This window comes from Rhynchophorus ferrugineus, unplaced genomic scaffold (assembly GCF_030347505.1).
Source record: "Rhynchophorus ferrugineus isolate W39M unplaced genomic scaffold, kcgeb_rfMv2 rfM10, whole genome shotgun sequence".
NCBI classification, from domain to species: Eukaryota; Metazoa; Arthropoda; class Insecta; order Coleoptera; family Curculionidae; genus Rhynchophorus; species Rhynchophorus ferrugineus.
This window is the reverse complement of record NW_027472589.1, coordinates 11,319,943-11,344,005: the sequence shown is the minus strand read 5'-3', so window position 1 is coordinate 11,344,005 and position 24,063 is coordinate 11,319,943. Positions and strand designations below refer to the sequence as shown.

The 24,063-nt window shown below is 36.5% G+C and overlaps 1 protein-coding gene across 2 annotated transcripts in view; it reads right to left on the bottom strand.

Moving 5' to 3' along the window:
- The window catches only part of LOC143204048 (uncharacterized), a 188,912-nt gene that overhangs the window by 10,857 nt on the left and 153,992 nt on the right, over window positions 1-24,063 (bottom strand). For both annotated transcript variants that reach the window (XR_013007495.1, XM_076416484.1), the window contains exon 5: window positions 2,475-2,564. Coding sequence is in view for 1 of the 2 variants with exons in the window: in XM_076416484.1 (XP_076272599.1) it covers window positions 2,475-2,564 (90 nt within the window). In the remaining variant the exon portion in view is untranslated. The remainder of the gene's footprint in view (window positions 1-2,474; window positions 2,565-24,063) is intronic.

Sequence of the window (24,063 nt, the reverse complement as noted above, 5' to 3'; positions counted from 1 at the left end):
AGTTTCTTTAATACACTGCCACATTTCATCCAGACACCCTACGTCTTCAATCTTCAATTTTATACAAGTGCTAGTATTCTTTTTAAAATGTTCATATTTCAGTCACAGTCACAGGTTTGTACAGACGCCATCGATGTACGCTTTTGATCGAATCTATGTTACTTGCCTTGACAAATCCCTGTTCGATCTATTCGTTTATGTTTTCTTAATGTTAAAAAAATAATATAGAGTAAGCGACCAAATTGTTAGGGACAGTACTCGTATTTATGTAATTTATAGTTTATTGTATTCGTTTGTGTAAGCATACGCGCGTCATTTGTCAATTGTGTGACGTTCCTTCTCATTCAACCATTGTCCTTAAAAGCACACTTTGCAGTATTGTTGTTGTATTGTCTAGATATTTTAATTTCATTACGTTTAACCGACTTCTGTGTCTAAAACAATCAAAAGGTAAGTAATACTCTGTATAATAATACTTTTCCTACGCGACGCGATTACCACAAATATTCAACTTCAACTTTACAGGATGGGCAAGGCTTTGGACATGTCTCCAAGAAAATGTAGAGAGATACAAACGTTGTTACTACACTCCACACATTCGCCAGAGAGAGAGATGTCAGTTATTGCTGGAGTTTCAAAGTCTGTCGTCAGTCGCATCAAAATTAAAATTGACAAACAAAAGCCGCTTCAGACAACTCGTAATGACAAATAGGGAAAAAAAAGAATCACCACACCTCGTACTGATTGAAACATCAGAAACAACTGCCTCAAAAATCGTAAAAAGAGTGTTGCTCATTTAACTATGATGATAAGCGAGGAAGGTGTGAAGATTTCGGAGAGTACAATGCGGAAGCGGTTGGTTGATGAGGACCTAATAGGACGGCGGCCTTCCAAAAACCCACGCCTAACCCACAGCATGAAAAAGAAACGAATCCAGTGGGATAGGCAACATCTAAATATGACTGTTGCAGACTGGAGTCGGACAAGAATAACTTTTTTGAAGAATACAATTGGCCAATAACGATTTTCTAGTATTAATTCTATTAATTTACAGGTGTTCTTTTCTGACGAATCAACCTTCCAAATTTTGATCGACAAAAGTTATTTTGTAAGATGACGCCCTGGTGGACAATTCGTCACCACGTCGATTGCCTTGTAGAGAGGGTTAAACATCCGGTTAGTGTGGTCTGTTATGTCAGCCAAAGGTATGGGACGACTGTATATTCTAGAAGGTACTAGAAACCCGATTAGTACCGTAGATCAATGAATGGTTCCCTGAGAATAACAACTACATTCTTATGCATGATTTGGCCAAGGAATTCCTCAGACATGAATCTAATAGAAAACATATGGGAACTCATTAAACTGACAATTGAAAAAAAATTTGATTACCACCAAGCAACAGTTAATTGAAACTCACATCGGAGAACGCCATCACAACTCCAAACTTCAGAAAGATGGGAAAACCTGTGTTGAGAGAATGCCCCGGTGCTTTTATTGCAGCAAAGGGTGGGATCACTCGTTAAAAGTTAAAATTATTTATATTCCTTCTTAATAATATTAAAATTACTAAAACGAATATTATAAAACTGTTTTGTATGTTTTTTGTAGTTTTTATGATCCCAATAGATTACAGATACAAATAAATATATAAAATACGTACAAAAAATAAGAGACCGCCAACTAATAATTTGTTACAGAAATCCAACTAAATTAACAAATTAAACACTCGGCCAGTAAATAATCCAAATTAAATTGAAGGGCGCCGAAAAGTTCAAACATTGAAATGTGGAAATGATTGGATGTGAAGTGACCTCAATGTTTCGTAACGCTTCGAATTTTTAAATGTTCTGCTTTGATTCCTTCTCAATTCTTAGTAATCACACCTGTTTGAGATTCTATCTACCATATATTATTATTATAAATCAATATTTTGGTTATCCTTTCTTACCGTCATCATGACTATTCTGTCCTTTCCTGGATGAAAAATAAAAAACGAAAAAAAAAAGTAAATACGGTCCTGACCATACCCGGTAGCAACACGCACTCGTCAACGTCTCCCGACTTGACGTGCCGAAGAAAAGCGACTTCGCCGGCACGGAGATAAGGACAAATTCCGATGGGGATCCTTTCTCGGGATTAAGCCGTGAATACTTTCACGCAGAGATAAGGCGGAAGGAATCCGTCCTGACGTTTGTGTGTTGATTTGGAGCGCGACGGTCTCCTCTTTCTTCCACCGTCCTCGATTCAATTACCGACACACGCGGGGACCACCGAAAAAGACCGCCGACTCGCAGTGTTATCAAGTTGCCGGATAATGCTCCGTCAATAAACAAACAAACGAACATCTACTTACTCCGTTCTGTCCATCGGCGACGGTGTCGATAAGGTGGCATCGATTCATTACGAGAACAAAAAAGAAAACGACGTTATTAACTTGGGTTATCTGTTGCGAGTGGCTTCGCTGGACTTACCGTTTTCCCGTTGACGTCCACTTTATATTTGCCAGCAAATATCTTGATTATGTCGGCGTTTCCGTATTTCGCACCCCAGTGAAGCACGGTCTGGAAATAAAATTAGTAAATCATTGAGTTTTGGCGAATGCGCCGCAAAAAGCTCCTTCGTCATTTTGTCAGAATTACTTTATTAATTATTCAATAAATGAATCACAACAATGATAATAATAAAATCGAAAACAAAAACATGGTTCGGTTGTATGTGGATGGTCGGTCGTACGATTGGGACGACATCTGTGGCGGCGCGCGACAATTTGCACGACATTATTTACGACGTCGCATGGCCAAATTTATGTATTTATGTCGCGTCCATTGCCGTGTTCGACCTTATCTGATACAAGCGATATCGCGCGGTATGATCGTGGCACCGGCATATTTTGGATGCCCGATGGTTTATTTTCTTCTTCTTCCTCCTCCTCTACCTTTTTCTTCGCGTGTTCCGTTCTTTTTTGGGCTGACGTCCCGTCGTTTCCTATTTAGTGGTTGATTGTTTCTTAAATCAAGCTTATTTTTCAATAGGCCTATATATTAAGTGTTTGCATATATTATGATCATTTTATTTACTTTAAAAGGGCATTTATTGAGAAAAAAGTATATTATTCAAATTATTTTCAACATTTCTTACAACTGTTCTCATCTTTCTGGCAATATGGTGAACACACCAAAAAAAATGATGTTGGATTTTCAGCAATCTAATCATCGATCTGAATAACTGGTAATCAACAGGCACTAGGTCTGGTTAGTATGCTGGGTGCGGCAGAACTTCATATTTGAGATGTAACAGCGTATGCTTCACAACCCTTGTAACGTGGCAGAGCGTTAGCATGCAAGAGGATAATGGCGCCTGTTAATCACTATAACAATGCTACAATTGTTCGATAAACACAATACTACGTTGTTTAGTGTATAACCTTGGTGATCCCACCCATATACAGTAAAACTTCTTGGGCCATAATTGACAATATATTGTTTCAGTCTTGATGTGAATGGCTCTGAAGCGTTAGACTAATGAGTTCTTGAGCTTGGGATTGTCGTAGTAGATTCACTTTCACTTTTCATTCCCGCTCGCAATACGCCAAAGAAAACTCTTTCTTTTCTGTCTGATATAAAACGAAACACAGTTCGAAACAACATTTTCTGTCATTCCTGTGGTGTAACCCATTTCAACTTCTTTTGGGTCTTTTTCATTGCGTGAAAACATCTGAAAATAATTGATTTATCAGCTGCTAAGCTGTCTAAAAGATCCTAGAGATATTGAGTTTGGCTTTCGTCCAATAAGTCTTTCAATTAATTGGTCTTTTTGAAACTAAACCATCAGATTTTACTCTTTTACTTCAATTTAAAGAAAAAGGCGACTGAAGGTCATCGAATGCTGTGCGAAGCTTATGGAAGCCATGCTTCAGCGATTTCAACATGTGAATAGAAGTTTCGACGTTTTAAAAGTGGTGATTTTTACACCGAAGACAAAGAACGTTCTGGAGAGTCAAAAAAAATTGAAGACGATGATTTGAAGGTATTACTCGATGAAAGCATCAATGGGGATCGCTATGGACCACAATTGATGTGTTTGATCTGAACACTTCGCGAAAAACGGCTGTAATATGAGTAAGGATACGATAATGTTGCAATAATGTTACGATAATGGTGAAAACATGTTTGGAAGTATTAAAACGGGAAGATTACCCCACTCGTCGTATTATCTAGACCCTGCTCCTTCTGATTACTACCTACTTTCGATATATCTGTCGTGACGTGGCTGAGCAGCGCTTCACTTCTTATGAAGGTAGCAAAAAAATGGCTGGATTCGTGGATAACCTCGAAAGATAACAGGTCAATTGAGAAGTCCCTGGCCTACCATAGTAAAACCAATTTTTTTTGACAAAATTAGTTTTTTTATTCAATATAATTCCCTTCAAGAGTGATACACTGATTATAGCGACCTTTCAAGTTTTCGATGCCATTTTTTTAGTACGATTTGTCCTTTGCTTCAAAATACACCCCAGTTTCGGCGATCACCTTTTCATTCGACGAACATTTCTTCCCAGCGAGCATTCTTTTGAGATCTGAGAACAGGAAAGAGTCGTTGGGGGGCAGAACTGGAGAATACGGTGGATGAGGAAGCAATTCGAAGCCCAATTCATGGATTTTTGCCATCGTTTTCACTGACTTGTGACACGGTGCATAGTCATAGACAAACGGTCTAATAACGCTATGTAATAGTCGTTGTTGATGGTCCTCCCTTTTTCAAGGTAGTCAATACAAATTATTCTATGCGCATCCCAAAATACAGACGCCATAACCTTGCTAGCCGACTATTGCATTTTCCCACGCTTTGAAGCGGGTTCATAGAGTGCAGTCTACTCGGATGACTGTCGATTGGACTTCGGAGTGAAATGATGGAGTCATGTTTCATCCATTGTCACATATCTACGCAAAAACTCGGGTTTATTACGCTTGATCATCGTCAAACACTGTTCCGAATCATCAACTAGTCGTTGTTTTTGGTCAAAAGTGAGCTCGCGCGGTACCCACTTTGCACAGAGCTTTCTCATACTCAAATATTCGTGAATAATATGATGTACACGTTCAGTTGATATCTTTACAGTGTCTGCTATTTCATTTAATTTCAATATACGGTCTTTCAAAATCATTTTGTGGATTTTTAAATGTTTTTGTCGGTTTCCTGGGGCAGTGTTCGGAAACTCGGCATCAAGCCAAGTTTTTGCTTCAACTGTATTTTTTCCCTTCGAAAAGCAATATTTTATCAACACGCGAAATTCCTTTTTATAATTTTTTTCGCAATAACAAAAGTTGCTTCACTCAAAATGCTATAATTCACAAAGTAATGATCCGACAGCTGTCAAATTTATACACGCATCTTTTGAGGGTCAGGGCTAACTAAAAAATATATGGATTTAATCTTTTAACTTTTCAATTAACCTGTTATATCGTTCTCTCGAGAGGGAATCCGTAAATTGCCTGAAAGATGGGAAAAAGTAGCGGCTATCGGTGGACTTTTAATAAAATATACTGTAACAATTCTTAACAACAAAGCTTCAATTAAATTATTAATAAAAAATCCTTTAAAATTAATTTACAGGCCACGATTTCGAAAAACTAAAAATAAATCGACGAAAGAAGTACGCTAACGGTCACTCAAAATCGCAAAATTTAATTAGCATAGCTTTCAGCTTGGAACCACCGCGCGTATGGTGCGGAGAAAAGAATTAAAATGCACCTTGGGGAAACAGGGACGGGCGCCCGTCAAGAACCTCACCACGGCGACGTGCTGCTAAAGGTGTTAATTTTAGGTATCGATATCAAAATATCGACCCGTTATCGACGTTGTCGATCGCCCTCGGCAGGAAGTTATCCGTCGTTGGCCTGTCCCATTTTTTTCAAATTGGTGTCATTATCAGTAAGGTCTATCTGGCACCAATTAGGCCTTTGTTTTTTTTGGTTTCGTTCGGTGTTCTCCATCGCGCGCACCATTCTTATTTTAATGATCGGTCGAAACTGGTCTGGTCGGTGTCGGTCTTGGCTTTGGGAAGAAGGAAGACAGGGCACCACTATCGATTTACAATAGATACATGCATAATGTTTTCCTTCGTCCGTTATAATCAGACTATCATTTCATTTAACTTAGGAGATCTAAATTTATCGTCTTAATTTAATCAAATTCAGATAATTCATTCAACAGATGAAAAAAGGTGAACATCATTTTGCAACATGAGAACGTTTGGTCACATCTTTGTACGGGAGTTACTATTTATATTTTGAGCCTAGCCTAGTAAAAGACAGTAATTTATTGATGACAATAGCTGTATTATTCTTCGTAGTATTCTCTGAGCTTTAGTCCTGTTTGGATTTGACATACAACAAAATTCTGATCTAAATACAATAATTCAACAAAACGTTATCAAATATAAATTATTTTAACTTTATAGTACATCTAAAAACTACAGTTAATTATACAACCACAATAGTTTATAGGTTAGAGTTATAACCTCTTATCACTATTGCTTTCAAGGTCTGACAACCGGACGATTTCATTTGTTTACGCCTTCGAACTAATCAGACAGCATCGTGTCTCTCTTTAACTAGAATAAAATGAGAGGAAAATATTGTCTATTCCTTTTTTCGAACTCGGTTAACAAGACCGTGGAGAGTGACAAAATCAACACTGGCTTGTAATCCTATTTAGACAAGCTTCAATTTTAAAAGCCGCGAAAGAAGTGACGTCCTGATCATAAAATGTAAACACTATTTTCTGAATTGTATGAATCAACAGTCACACACACATATATATATATATATATATATATATATATATATATATATATATATATATATATATATATATATATATTTTTTTTTTTTTTTTTTTTCCTACAAACAAATTGTCCTGGAAATGAAGAACATTTAATCAGGACCAGCAAACCTGCTTGGCAGCCCGATGATAATGCCAGAATAGTTTTTATTCGAAAAACATCTGAATGCCACCAAGGAGAAATCTACCAAAGGGAGAAAAATACATTTCCATTTCCTTCCCTACTTTCCATTCACCATTCAAGAAATTATATGTTTTGGCAAAAATTATAAGAATTATAGAATCATAGCTATTCTACAGGCAAATAATTGTCCTTATTAATAAATAACTAACGTGTTTATATTATTCTGACCATTTCCTGTAAAAAAACTATTCATATATTAATAATATTATTAAATTTCTGAAGCCTAAAATAATTTTAAATAAAACAAAACAATCATTACTTACATACTGATGGTGTTCCAAGACATCGGGTGGTAACGAAAATAAACATGAAACAATTAAAACGATATTAATGGTGTATACTTAAAATAATCGTCCTAGTTAACGTATATCCGTCATAAAAAGGTACCGAGGGTACTTGCGGCAAGGAAAAACGTATCCGATGATCGAAATCAAGTCGCCCGAAAGGTGGCCAGGCCGACTTTTAACAAACCCCATATCACGGCTCGTATATCGAACAGGTGTGCGATAAATAATAGGTACGGGTGTTATTATCGTAATAGGCGAAATCGTCGATTAAGTATCGATAATATGTACTGTATAATTAAAAGGGAGATATTGTCTAATAGAGATCTTGTAAGGTTTCATCATCAATATTGGTTTTTTAAGTGGTAATATCCTTTTTAATAGATCCTGCGGGAAGTTCTTTACTTTTTTCCTTCGGTTTCAAGAAAAAGGCGACAGAAGGTCATCAAATGCTGTGTTTAGGACAACCATGCGCTATGGATTTCAACCCGTGGATATTAGTATCGACGTGTTAAAAGTGGTGATGAGACCGAAGACCCGAAGAGTTGTTGGGAGTAACACAAAAAGCATTTTCCAATCGATTGAAGAATATGGAATGATCCAAAAGCTTGTGAGGTGTTCAGGAATATTTCAGGGCAGTATTTCTTTTCTACACACCACCTTTTCAATAACCATTGTTACTCTATACACTTGGTTAATTTATCTGCAATAATTGAAATAATCTTTGTCCGCTTCTAGGTTTAATTCAGACCAGGGAATCTTGAATACTCCATGGGCCTCCAGGGCGACCTTGTCTTTCTGTGGGTTTGGGAGTGTAGTACTGATCTCGTTCGTGATGCCTTTTATGTATGCCATACAAGTTTTATTTGGTTTTCCTTCCTTTTTATTGGTTTCTGTGGGTAGATATTCTGAAGTAGTGTTTTCCCTCCTGAACTTTTGCAGTCACCGTCCACGAAAAGGCCCAGCTCCTCGCTAAAACCTATGAGGCCCAAATGGAACGCCTCCTTCCTGCTACAAAAATAAACGTTGCCAAGAACGACGAAATCATTAGTAAGGCAAACCCCGTTCATTCTGAAGCGCCTCCGAGTTATCTTTTAAACCATCTAGTTACTCCTAAAATACGCAAATGATCAGCAAGACTCAGAACAAGAAGGCCCCAGGTTTCGATAATATTTCGATAGCGCAATTCAAAAAACTTCCCTACTACTAACTAATATCATCAAAGCCATTCTAAGGCTGCGTCACGTCCCATCTACATGGAAACATGCATTCATCGCAGTTATCCCCAAAAAAGGAGCTAAGTCATCACCTTGTGACTACAGACCGATCAGCCTACTAAGTTCCATTTCCAAGCTAGCTGAAAGAGTAATTCTTTATGCTGTTAATGATTTTATGAAGACAAACAATATCATTCCAGATGAGCAATTCGAGTTCCGCGCCAAACACTCAGCCGTTCATCAAAAATCAACTGTGCCTTTAACCGACGTGAAAGGCTTGGAGCGGTCTTCTTGGATCTAATCATAGCCTTTGACAAGGTTTGGCACGAAGGCTTAGTGGCGAAATGCATCCGATGACCTAACAGCTCTTCTCAAATCATTTCTGTCAGGACGATCGTTCCAGGTGAAGATTAAAGATATTCTCTCTAGTCGGAAAACCATCGACGCAGAAGTTCCACAAGACCACCACCTGGCACATGCTTTATTATACGTACGTACATAATCAGTCCAACTCGCTTATTCTTGCGGGCTTCGCCGAACAGGTATCCGTAACCTTCCCGGTTCTAGGCGAAAAAAGTGTTTTCCCTCCTTTTTTTCCTTTTTATATAAACTATAACATGTTTTCAAAAATGCATTCAAGATGGACTCAGTAAAAGATACAAAAGTGATTCCCTTAAAGATTTGTTTTTAGATGGTGTGTCACTAATGCCAGGGATTGGCATATTCTTAGAGTTAAAATATGGAAAAAGGGCTTTTCAAATCTCTAGACTCGAAATTCCCCTTTAATTTTACAAAATGTTGAATAACAGATGCAACTGAAAAATCCCATGAATATCTCAGATGTATAAGCATAAGCCCGCGATAAGTTATGGCATTATGGCTTCGTTTATAAGCTACAGAAAATGTTATTGAAACAACATATTTATTGAACATTGAACCATTGATTGTACATTGGAGCCAGAATGTTAAGAGCTAATCAAGAGGAAACCTACTCTAAGAAGAAGCCATACGAAAATTACAACAAGCCAACAGCCAACAATTGGATCCAAACCTGGAAAATAAAAACTGACGAAGGTTCGATGCATGTGAATTTCCCCTATAATCAGACCGCATAAGCACCAATAACAATAAATAATATCGGACTACTCAGTTACTCAGGAGATCAAGACAACCATTTGATCTTCAGTAGTGTAGTATAGTGAGGTGCATTTAATAGAAAAATAGCAATGTTAACACAAAATTATTACGTCAGAGACTAATATAGGACTGATGGTTTCTCGTAGATATATACCTAGATTTAAGTTATTGTAAAGAGAAGTTGATGGTGAGTCGGTAACGACTACTAACAATGTAATACATATTTTTTTAATTATTTAATTATTACATTGCTACTAGTCGCTTCCGACTAACCTACAATTTGTCTTTATGATAAATTTAATCTAGGTATATAACTAGGAGGACCCATCGGCCCTATCTCAGTCGGTGGTGAAATAATGTTTATACATGTCACTGCTGTATTTTTTATTATATGCACCTCACTACACAACACTACACAAGATCAGATGGTTTGATTCTTTTGAGTCTGTGTTCTGTTCTGGTGGTATCTGAAAGTTGTAGTACTTCAATATTCTCATGAGTTGAATTCTCTTGATTTCTTGACTGACTGTGGGTATCTGAAGGTCTCGATGTAGGTAATCAGTCCTAAAGTATTTGGGTGCGCCCACAATACCTCTCAGGATTTTGTTCTGAAAAATTTGTATTTTGTTTATGTTACTCTTTGCAGAACATCCCCATAATTGAACTCCGTATGTCCATATAGGTTTCAGTATTTGCTTATATAATAGCAATTTATTATGTACTGATAATTGTGATTTTCTTCCAATTAGCCAATACATTTTCCTATATTTCAATTCCAGTTCTTTTCTTTTCTCCTTTATATGTTCCTTCCAGTGAAGTTTTGCTTCAAGATTCATTCCGAGATATTTAGCGTTGTTGCTAGATGGGATGATAGTATTATTTAATGTTATTGGTGCTTGTACGGTCTGATTGTAGGTGAACTGCACATGCACAGATTTACTTTCATTAATTTTTATTTTCCAAGCTTGTGTCCAGTTATTTATATTGTCACTTGCCTGTTTTAACTTTCGTGAGGCTTCTTCACTATTGTCTCCGACAGCTATAATCGCAGTGTTATCAGCAAATGTAGCTATCGTAATATTCTTCATTTGTGGTATATCACAAGGGTAGAGTAAACAAAGCATTAGCCCCACTACTGTTCCTTGTGGTACACCAGCTTTAGCTTCTTTTATTGTAGAGTAAGCTTCTTCTTGTTTGACTCTAAACATTCTGGTTAAAATGCACGATTTTAATAGTTCGGTGTGTTGTTTTGGTAACGTTTTCTGTAGTTTATGAACAAGGCCTTCATGCCAAACCTTATCGAAGGCTTGTGCTACCCAAAAAACCCAAATTGGTGTGTTGGTATTAAGTTTTTTCTCTCTATGATCGGTTTTATACCTTTCAATAGGTGTTTTTCAAAAACCTTAGATATTATTGGCAGCAGTGATATAGGTCTATAGGCTATTATATCGTTTGGTGACTTCCCAGGTTTTGGGATCATTATAATTTCCGCCATCTTCCAAATGCCTGGAACATGTTTTAATCTAGATGATGTATTGATCAAGTTCGTGAGTTTCATAATTCCCTTTCTTGATAGTTTTTGCAGTAGTTCTCCTGTTATTAAATCGTAGTCTGGTGATTTCCTGAGTTTAATGTCAGTTTTAATAAGTTTGGTTAGCTCTTTCGGCGTGACTAATTCAATCATCGAACTTTCAGCTTCTATTCCGGCAAATTATATTCAATATGAGTTTCGTTTGGTTTGAAAACTTTTTCAAATAAGTAAATGAAAAACTTTAAATGTATCAAGTACCGAGAAAAAGAAACACTTTCACTTCATTCTTTCGCTCACGCCGTAGGCGCGCAAGGGGGACATGACGGCGGTAATGCGACGGCAGGGGGGGGGAGGCGACTGGAGAAAAGACGCCGGACACGCCGCAGGGCCGCCTATAATATTCCGGGGACACGCTGTTTGTTTTAGGACCGCCCGCTGATCGCGGGGGACCCCGTAGGGCTGCGCCCCCCTCGGCCTACGGTCGCCTCTTATCAGATCGCAGCGTGCGATGACAATTTTTGCGGTTTCTCCCCGGTAATGTATGCGACGTATGCGGGCGGAAAACGTGGAGGGATTTTCGGGGAGGGAAGGGCACTCGATGTTGGCGGGGGGAGAGGGGCTTCTCGCCGCGGTGTGCCGTTGGATTCGTGTCTATGGGCGTGTGCGCGTATATATCAACAAAAACTCGTTAATTAAAAACGAATCTAATCTCGCGCGTTAACTAGGACGTAATAATTCAACGGATTAATTGAGATTAATCATACTTACAGCCTGGATTGTCCACCAGCCAAAATTCGGTAGTTCAGGAGGAATATGAAAAAGAAAAACAAATTAGTAAAATCTAATTATAATTTAAATAACAACCAAAGCTACATAAATAACCATGTGATTAAAGGTCGTGAATCAAAAGCGATCAAGAAATATTCTTCGAATCTTCCAGTCAGTTGCAATCTCCATATCTGACTTAAAATGATATCCTTGTAGAGTTGGAAGTCCAACGAAACTAAATCAGGCGTATATGGCGGTAACAGAATGATAAACGTTGAATGTTTGATGAAATACTTGCGAATCTATAATGCTAGAAAAGACATTTCATTGTGATGGAACATTTTATTTCCTCTTTCTTTCCGATTATCGGTTCAGCATTGAAGCTGATACCATATGGCCTAACTGAGAACCACCTCCATTATTATAGCGAGGCAATTTTTGGTTAGGCTCAAAATATGATATAGAGGGGATGCTTCTTAAAATTAATTGATTTGAAGGCATTACTCGATGATGATCCGTTTAAAACGCAAGAAGAATATGCAGAATTGTTGGGAGTAACACACGAAAGCATTTCCAATCGCTTGACGGACATGGGATTGTTCCAAAACTTTCGATAATTTTTGTGTAAGAACTAAGGCGTATATTGAAGATATTGAAGGGCGATTGGACATGTGTGAAAGGCCACATCAACGGCAGAATATATAGTTATTAGTGATGTAAGAGGTCAATTGAAAAGTTGCCAGCCTGATACATAGATGGCGCTACTAGAATTAAATCCTCATGTTTTTTAGTTAGCCGTAACGTTCTTAGGGAACAAGAAGTCAAGAAGCTTAATGTACAATTGTATAAGGAGTAATTGTTAAGGTAGTAATTTCCATAAAAGTATCGATGTGATTATTATCTTATAAATGAATTTTAGGTAGACTACGATAAGGAAAGAAGAGTTATGGGCAAAAAAATAATGAGTCTGTCTAAATAAGTATATTTTTTCTGTGAAGAGACAAAATACAAAGCTATATATAAAAGTGTTATTTTGAGAAATAACGCACCGCTCTAACATTTCAATACCACTTTTGTAGAACGATTTATCTGTTGCCTTAAAATAGGCCTGTCACTAGTTGCTGTGCACTCAGTTGACGATCGTTTTGATTCCGGAGTGAAGTGATGGATCTATGTTTGATCCACTGTCATATATCGATGCAAAAAATCCGGCTTTTTACGTTTAAATATGGCTAAACACTGCCTAGAATCATCAACATGTTCTTATTTTTGGTCAACAGTGAGCAAACGCGGCATCCACTTTGAACAGAACTTTCTCATAGTCAAATGCTTAAGAAATGTAAAACCAACACGTTCTTTTGATATCTTTACAATGTTAGCTAACCCACGAAACTTCACTTTTCGATCATTCAAAACGATTTTGTGACGTGATGGTGATTTTGACGACCACTTTTGAACTCAGCAAACCAACGTTTTATTGTTGTTTCTCATAGAGCGAAGTCCATAAAACATTTTGGAAGTCATTGCCTCGTTTGAACGGTATCTTTCTCATCAAAAAGCAGTGTAAAACTAAAACACGAAATTGTTTTCGATCAATTGTTTAGTTGTTATTTAGGAAATAACAAAAACAGTAGTCACTATTAAGAACAATGGCTCACAAACTTATAAGTAGAATATCGTGAAATGTTAACAGCCCTCTTTTGAAGATTAGTACTAACAGAGCAAGCGCTGAGGGCAATAAAACTAGCGCCATCTATGTGTTAGGCCTGCGACTTTTCAGCACATGTGTTAATTAACAATTTTACTCATTTATCTCTCGGACATCTTTAATAAATACATCCTACCGATTTTTTACAATAAAATTTCAAATTATAAATATCCCTTAAAACTAATTTATACGCCTAATTTCTAAAAAAAAAACACAAAATTAATCACGATGTCGCATCGTTGTTGTCACCAAGCAACCGTACCATCATCAAATAGTTATTAGCGTCTTCTGTGGGACATGCCCTCGACTACACACATACCCCAGGTCGGAACCCATTTCGTCGTCCGTTACATCCGCTCACCACCGGCGATTTTCACTTGATGGTGAAAACGACGACGACGAAGAAGAAAAAAAAGACGATCGTGCTCATTTTTTCACTGTTCCGTCGCCCTATCGTCGGGTATCATCAGTAAACGGACAGTTTACAGGTTGTCGGTGCCTCACGCAACCGAATGATATAAAACAGGATCGAAACGGTCGGAAATTAGCGGGTCTCGAACCGAAGAAACAAACACGATCATTCCGGGGGTTGGTCTATTAATTTTCGGTTGTGGCCGAGGGAGATGTCTATCTAAATCGAAAACGGGATACCATCGAGCTTAAAAATACACGAAGATGGACTGAGCATATATATGTATGTTATATTTACTATTATGTTGCCATTTTTTATTCATTTCAGTACATAATATACATATAGTACATATCGAATATTGCTATAGAAGTAGTGATTGATAACACCGCGCCCAAAAAAACTACATTTCCTTCACTTGATTCAAATTATATCAATTTTATGTCGACTAAAAATTATCATTCACATACAATTCTACATATTCTCTTATTTTAAGGAAATATATAAGGCTAACAGGCTTAAAATGAATCAGGTGTCAGCTCGTTATGTTGTTGCTGTTGTTCCTTGATTCGATTTGATTAGTGTTGTTTGCAAAATTTTGTCTCAAAACCTAACCCAACTAAGAAACTTGATGGCTCTTCTATGATTTTTATTTTTTGTTGATGAAAATAGAGGTTTGTTTCATAACAGTCCCCGGCCTTACACATAGATGGCACTACTAGAATTAAATCCATATGTCTTTTAGTCAGCCCTAACCCTCAAAAGATGCGTCTTTAAATTCGACAGCTGTCGGATCATTAGTTTGTGAATTATAGTATTTTGAGTGAAGCAACTTTTGTTATTGTGAAAAAAATTGATAAAAAGGAATTTCCCCTGTTGATAAAATATTGCTTTTTGAAGGAAAAAAATACAGTTGAAGCAAAAACTTGGCTTGATGCCGAGTTTCCGGATACTGCTCCAGGAAAATCAACCATCAAGGATTGGTATGCTAAATTTAGACGTGGTGAAATGAGTACCGAAGACGGTAAACGCAGTGGATGCTCAAAAGAGGTTGTTACCGACGAAAACATTTAAAAAAATCCACAAAATTATTTTGAATGACAGTAAATTGAAATTGAATGAAATAGCAGACACTCTAAAAATATCAACTGAATGCGTATATCATATCATTCACGAATGTTTGGGTATGAGAAAGCTCTATGCCGCGCGAACTCACTTTTGACCAAAAACAACGACGAGAAGAAGATCAAGCGTAATAAACCCGAGTTTTTGCATCGATATGTGAAAATGGATGAAACATGGCTCCATCATTTCACTCCGAAGTCCAATCCACAGTCATTCTAGTGCACTGCACACGATGAACCCGCTCCAAAGCGTGGAAAACGTATCAGTCGGCTGGCAAGGTTATGGCGTCTCTATTTTGGGATGCGCATGGAATAATTTTCATTGACTACATTGAAAAAGGAAGGACCATGAACAGCGACTATTACATAGCGTTATTGGACCGTTTGAAGAACAAAATCGCCGAAAAAGGGCCGCATTTGAAGAAAAAGAAAGTGCTGCTTCACCAAGACAATGCACAGTATCACAAGTCAGTGAAAACCATGGCAAAAATCTATGAATTGAGCTTCGAATTGCTTCTTCATCCACCGTATTCTCCAGATCTGGCGCTCAGCGACTATTTCCTGCTCTCAGATCTCAAAAGAATACTCGCTGGGAAGACATTTTCCCCGAAACTGAGGCCTATTTTGAAGTAAAGGACAAATCGTACTATAAAAATTTTGTCAAAAAAAAATTACTATGGTAGGCCGGGGACTTTTCAATTGACCTGTTATTTTATAACTTTTTTGTTTGTTTTCAACTTATCTGTACAGCCCGTGACTTATTCTGATTCTTTTTGATTGATTTTAGCAATATTAATTTAAATAATCGTTACAATATTTGTAAGATATGGAGAAAATGATATTAATTATTAATTAATAAGTTGTTTTTAAGTTTAATTGCACATTTACCTTACACATAATACGACGGTTTCGTTATATTTGAAAAACATCATAACATCATTTCCAGAGGCTTGAGACTTACCGTAAATGGATCCTGAAACGAAAAGAAAGAACAAATTAAAATACGAAATATAATATTAATGTTAAAAAAAATTATGTATATGTTTATCACTTTAGTTAAAGAACTGGATCTGGTACCTAACTAAAGATACCAATTGAGAAAAGCATTTTAGAAGGCATTCAAGCTAAGGCTGCCGAAAAAATATCGATATATATGTTAGCCGATATTAAAAAAAAATTAAGCATAACTGTTAAACATTATAAAAAACCTTTCAATTATTTTTAAAAAACCTTTAAAATTTATACATAATTTTAAATGCTTAGTGAATCTTAATAAAAATATCGCTACTTTTTAACATAATTGAAGAATATCGGTATTTTTTGGGCCGATATAATAATATTATAATTATTTCTTAAAAATATCGATATACCTTTTGTAAATACGTATGTAATCTATTTTTCTCGGCCTAATCCAAGCCTTACTTAGCATAGTTATTAGCAGTCGTTATTAATTTTTTATAACATCTTTATTAGATACGCTTAGTACAATCTTAATTATAAATCAATTTATTTACATTTCATTTGTACTTGTATTAATTCACAAGCAAGACGAGTGAGAGAAAATACATCAATGTGTATTCCTCAATTATAAAATTATAATAACTTATAGCTATAGTTTACACTAAAGGTATACACTTTAGATAAGATAATCATTTGATTTCCAGGTCATCGTGCAGTTCTTCGTTGGTTACGTAGCGACAAGCATTGGTAATCAATCGAAGAACCTTGTTTTGAAAGCGTTAGATGACTAGTTGATTTGAATTTTTAGTGCAACCCCATATTTGCGCCCCATAGGTCTAAACTGGCTTTATAATTGTTTTATGAATCAACCTCTTTGATTTTTGATCAAGTTGAGAGTATCTTCCGACTAACCAGTATAGTTGTTTTATTTTGGTTCTAATGTGTTTTGCTTTTTGTCTAATACGATGTTTCCAATTTAATCTACCGTCAAGATGGATTCCGAGATATTTAGCTGATTCCGCTTGAGGAATCGGGCATCCATTGAGTGATATAATTAAGTTTTTATAATTTCGCCGCAATGCAAAATTAACGTGGACAGATTTGGAGCTATTAAGTTGAATTTTCCAATCTTTGGCCCATTTGTAGATTTTGTTGGCTGCCACTTTTTCTACTGCCTTAGGCAGAGATATGTCCTTTGCCATAATAATTGTGTCGTCAGCAAAGATCAAGTAGGGTTTCTTTTGTGGTTGGAATGTCAGCAGTGTAGAGCCTATATAGGAGAGGTATTAAGACGCTACATTGTGGAACACCAGCCGAAATAGTTTTAAATGTCGCGAACGCCATTTCGTGCGATACTCTAAATTTTCCTCCGAATAAATATGACTCCAGCAATTGACAATAGTTATGCGGTAAGAATTTGCTCATCTTACAGATTAATCCCAAATTCCAAACCTGATCAAAAGCTTGTGAGACACCCAGGAATATTGCAGGGCAGTATTTCTTTTCCTCAAACGCTTTCCCAATAGCCGCAGTTACTCTATGTACTTGATCGATTGCTGAATGGTGAATTCAAAAACCAAACTGGAAGTCTGGTATTATTACAAAAATTTTAACACGTTTAGCGAAATAGGCCTGTAAGATACGACTTGTTCTGCAGGTTTATCAGGTTTTTTGAGCATAATTATTTGTGCAACTTTAAAGCATTCCGGGACATGGTTCAGCCTTAAACAGGCATTAAATATATATGTCAACATGTTGATTGCTTTTCGTGGCAGTTCTTTGAATAATCCAGGTGAAATGTCATCTATACCAGGTGCCTTTTTAGGACTGAGGTTATCAATTTCAGTGGCAACTTCCAATGGAGAAATTAGATTTAGATCTACATCGGGTTGATAAATAGGAGATGTATCCACGGAGTTTGAAGAGAACTCTACTTAAGTTGGTAAAGCCTTCCTATCCTTGATTTCCTTCGTTGTTCCATTATTCCCTACTTGTTATCTTTAACCAACCATGTTTTGATTCGTCAACCCTCGGTTTTCTTCTTCTTATTCACTCATTCAATTATTCTCTATTTTTCCCATAAGCAACTTTTTATCTTATATTGTTCTGTATTATTTGCTAGATAATAGAAACTATTATAGATAAACTAAACAACAGCACAATCAATTTTTTTCACAGAATTACACATGACTATAATATATTGTTTAATGGTTCTGATACATTCAAAAACGATAACCGCATCTATTAAACTCGTTATATTCATCAGATTTTAATCCTTCAGATTCTTAAATTACTTCGGTCAATAGCGCATAAATTATGGTTACTTAGATTAAAATAAGAATAGCTATTTTTAACAAAAAAACATTTGAAATTAAATAGCCATTGCTAACAGTTAAATCACGTCAAGATACCCTGAAAAACCGAAACAATTAATGTCCCGTTGTGTCAAAAAAGCGAGAAAACGAGCATTTGTTTATCGTAAACGTCTGGCGAGAAAAATTAACAAGCACCCTTATAACAAGCAACCCTCTTATCCGCCCACCCTTCGCCGGCTAATTATCTCACCGCAAGAAGAAAAAAACTGTATGCCTGTGTGTGTGTGAAGAGACTCCAGCGACCAAAAAGGATACAAGTGACAATATCTGTTCTAATTGACGTCACATGCATTCCACATTCCCGATACATCACCCGCGCTCTGTCCTTGTCCGGCCCGGGTACCGGCGACGGTACCGGTCTCGGTCGCACCGGCGCCAAGTCTGAGCCCCGCGTGTCACTCCCACTCGCAACATCTCCAATAAATCCAAGCTCACGGATTGAGGTTGTAAATATTTCTCTTTCGGACTGAATAACGGCCCGTGGGCACCGGTCATGCGACTGCTGGTGGATGGTACTCACCACTAGCGCCCTATCTCGGACGTTATATACATCGAGGTTTAACATGTCGTTCATTCACCATTTAAATCTGAACGCGTAATTTATGTGTGGTGTGGTTAAAGAATTTTTTCTATCATTAATTGATCGAAATCCTAGTTTACTATAATAATTATGATGGTTTAAATGATGGTATATGGTACAAAACGTAGTTTGGCAGGAACAGTACTTAATATTTATGAAGATATCCAATTATGAGAAATATATTGAAGTTCTGACACCCTTTCGACATAAAATTGTTAAATAACAGGTATATTGAAAAGTCTCTGGCCTAACACATAGATGGCACTACTAGAATTAAATCCATATGTTTTCTAGTTAGCCCTCACCCTCAAAAGATTCGCGTATAAATTTGAGAGCTGTCGGATCATTAGTTTGTGAATTATAGTATATTGAGTGAAGCAACTTTTGTTATTGTGAAAAAAGTGGATAAAAAAGAATTTCGCGTGTTCAACCATCAAGGATTGATATGCTATTGTTTTTGCGTCAATATGTGACAATGGATGCAATATGGCTCCATCATTTCACTTCGAAGTCCAATCGACAGTCATCTGAGTGGACTGCACACTCCAAAGCGTGGGAAAACACAACAGTCGGCTGGCAAGGATATGGCGTCTGTATTTTGTAATGCGCATGGAGTAATTTTTCTGCTTCACCAAGACAATGCACCGTGTTACAAGTCAGTGAAAACGATGGCAAAAATCCATGAATTTGGATTCGAATTGCTTCCTCATCCACCGTATTCTCCAGATCTGACAGCCAGTGACTATTTCCTGCTCTCATATCTCAAAAGAATGCTCGCTGGGAAGAAATTTTCGTCGAATGAAGAGGTGATCGCCGAAACTGAGGCCTATTATGACGCAAAAGACAAATCGTACTACAAAAATGGTATCGAAAAGTTGGAGGGTCGCTATCCCGAGGGGACTTTTCAATTGACCTGTTATAGATTGTATTTTCCTGGCGATATTAAAAATCCTGCAAAGTTTGTATTAAAACATAAAATGAATTAATGAAGGTTAAATTAAAATTATCTATCTGTATATAAAAAATCTGCCGATGTAGCGACACTCCTGCTGTTTGTTTTGCAGGATGTTTCTCCTGGTTCAGACCACGACCAGATCGACCAGCAAAGTTCGGGGGCTCGTATGACCGAGAGAGTAGATCACGTCTTTTATTAGCCGGTTCACTGTATGGAATAATGGTAGCTATTAGCGGTGGTACTAAGATTAAAGAGAATGCTAACCTTTTAAGGACCTATGCGCCATTACCCGGGTAATTTACAAAGTACAACTCATTCAGAAATTAATATGAGTAGAATTACATTTTTCAGGGTACTTACGAGGATATATGATTTCGAAAAGTTATGGAGGACGTGGTGATCTTACAGTCAATAAATGTGATATCAAATAAAATCTCCAAAAATATATGCCATTGAACTTGTAATATTAGACACTTATCGGCAATAAATAACGATTAAAAATTCAGGAACACTCTTGCGACTGTGGCAAACTTCAGGACCTACACTGGTAAAAAAATCGAATCCTCAATCAATCTAGTCGGCCTTGTGTAACATTATCGTTCGAGATATAATCATGGCCTTCTGGGTGATTTAATTTCGTGTATTATGGTATTAAAAGGTACCATCCGATGGTATTATGGTACCGTGATTGTTGGATGTTGTATATTGTTTTCGCTACTAATACGTTATATGGTCCGAAATTGCTCCTCGCCGCTTTGGTACATTGGTTCTTTGATCTTTTGCTGTGAGAATTTAAACGTTGCCGTTTATTTTTACACACAGGTGTGTCCGTCTTTTTTCTATGCGCAAGCAAGCAAGAAATATGTTGTTGAACTTTAAAATACAACAAAATATTGATACAAAGCATGTACATATCGAATAAAATTAATGGTAATGAAAAGCGACATTCATAATGAAACACCATTTTCCTAATTTAAAGATGCTTGAATTGTGTTTTGATGAAAAACGAAATATATTTCGATCGGTGTTCTCCCAAATATAAAAAAAATGAAAAGAAGTAAACTGATCTGTGAATATGGCAGTCGGAGAAATGTTATGCTAATGGAATACTCAATAAGTTTCTTGTCTTGTTCAGAAACATACTCCCCCTTATTTCACTACAGCTTCGCCAAGCTGCTAACGATCATTTTGATTCGGATGGGTACAGTGGAATCACGTTCATTCATTGTAATGTATGTGATCCTTTTATTTTGATTGTGGTTGAACTAGTTGTTGAGTTTTAAACTAACAATTGGAACGACTTAAGATTTAAAGACATATCGATTGAAGATTAGTACTGACTAGAATTCCATGAGCTTAACTTTGATGACATTTATGTGTCAGACTTTAGACGTATTAACCGATATGTCATAAAACAGCAGCTAGCAAATACGAGGAGAAGGTAGCAAAAAAAGAACCACTGAAATATCAGCAAATTGGCTTCATTATAACAACAGAAAAGCAAAAATATATTAGGTGCTTGCACATATTAGGATACATTACTCCACAAATATCTCCGAATTTGGCGCATGCGCACTCTCTGAAAAGAATAAACTATATTGTCTTCCTTTTCTAATGGCCGTCAGTCGATCAAATCAGACTATTTAGATCTTGTGTTATGATGTTAAGAATAAACATCTTTTTAAAATTAAAATCATCTACTGCTAAAATAATTTAACTAATTCCTTATCTATGGACCAAACTTTGAGAGAAACGATTACCTGGTGAGCCTGTGATACTAGTCACTGTTATTCTTGCAGAGAGAAGCCAAAATGTTTTAATTCAGCAATATTATTTTCGGTGCGACAAAGTATAACAAAATAACCAATTCGATTTCAAATAAATGTACCTAGTCGTTGTTGATGATTCCTCAGCCTGAAGGATATAGAATTTCATGAGTTATGATAAAACGTAAGTCAGCACACATTCAAGATGATGTATGCACAATTTTTCAGCATGGTTCATCCATATTTTTCCCAATAAACGTCCTTTTAAAATAAAAACCATCTACTGCTAAAGTAATTTAACCAATTCCTTATGTATGGACTAGACTTTGAGAGAAACGATTACCTGGTGAGCCTGTGATACTAGTCACTGTTATTCTTGCAGAGAAAAGCCAAAATGTTTTCTAATTTAATTGTTTTACTAAAATTTAGAGAGATAATGAGATAGGGGCAATATTATTTTCGGTGCGACAAAGTATAACAAAATAACCAATTTGATTTCAAATAAATGTACCTAGTCATTGTTGATCGCCACAAATAGGCCAGAGAAACTCTCTACGGACCGATTCCTCAGCCTGAAGGATATAGAATTTCATGAGTTATGATAAAACGTAAGTCAGCACACATTCAAGATGATGTATGCACAATTTTTCAGCATGGTTCATCCATATTTTTCCCAATAAATGTCCTTTTAAAATAAAAATCATCTACTGCTAAAGTAATTTAACTAATTCCTTATGTATGGACTAGACTTTGAGATCAACGAATACCTGGTGTGTTTGTGATACTAGTCACTGTTATTCTTGCAGAGAGAAGCCAAGATGTTTTAATTCTTTTAGTAAAATAGAGAGAGTGAATGAGATATGAGCAATATTATTTTCGGTGCGACAAAGTATAACAAAATAACCAATTCGATTTCAAATAAATGTACCTAGTCGTTGTTGATCGCCACAAAAAGGCCAGAGAAACTCTCTTCGGACCGATTCCTCAGCCTGAAGGATATAGAATTTCACGAGTTATGATAAAACGTAAGTCAGCACACATTCAAGATGATGTATGCACAATTTTTCAGCATGGTTCATCCATATTTTTCCCAATAAAAGTCCCTTTAAAATAAAAAGCATCTACTGCTAAAGTAATTTAACTAATTCCTTATGTTTGGACTAGACTTTGAGATCAACGAATACCTGGTGTGTTTGTGATACTAGTCACTGTTATTCTTGCAGAGAGAAGCCAAGATGTTTTAATTCTTTTAGTAAAATAGAGAGAGTTAATGAGATATGAGCAATATTATTTTCGGTGCGACAAAGTATAACAAAATAACCAATTCGATTTCAAATAAATGTACCTAGTCATTGTTGATCGCCACAAATAGGCCAGAGAAACTCTCTACGGACCGATTCCTCAGCCTGAAGGATATAGAATTTCACGAGTTATGATAAAACGTAAGTCAGCACACATTCAAGATGATGTATGCACAATTTTTCAGCATGGTTCATTCATATTTTTTCCAATAAACGTCCTTTTAAAATAAAAACCATCTACTGCTAAAGTAATTTAACTAATTCCTTATGTTTGGACTAGACTTTGAGATCAACGAATACCTGGTGTGTTTGTGATACTAGTCACTGTTATTCTTGCAGAGAGAAGCCAAGATGTTTTAATTCTTTTAGTAAAATAGAGAGAGTTAATGAGATATGAGCAATATTATTTTCGGTGCGACAAAGTATAACAAAATAACCAATTCGATTTCAAATAAATGTATCTAGTCATTGTTGATCGCCACAAATAGGCCAGAGAAACTCTCTACGGACCGATTCCTCAGCCTGAAGGATATAGAATTTCACGAGTTATGATAAAACGTAAGTCAGCACACATTCAAGATGATGTATGCACAATTTTTCAGCATGGTTCATTCATATTTTTTCCAATAAACGTCCTTTTAAAATAAAAACCATCTACTGCTAAAGTAATTTAACTAATTCCTTATGTTTGGACTAGACTTTGAGATCAACGAATACCTGGTGTGTTTGTGATACTAGTCACTGTTATTCTTGCAGAGAGAAGCCAAGATGTTTTAATTCTTTTAGTAAAATAGAGAGAGTTAATGAGATATGAGCAATATTATTTTCGGTGCGACAAAGTATAACAAAATAACCAATTCGATTTCAAATAAATGTACCTAGTCATTGTTGATCGCCACAAATAGGCCAGAGAAACTC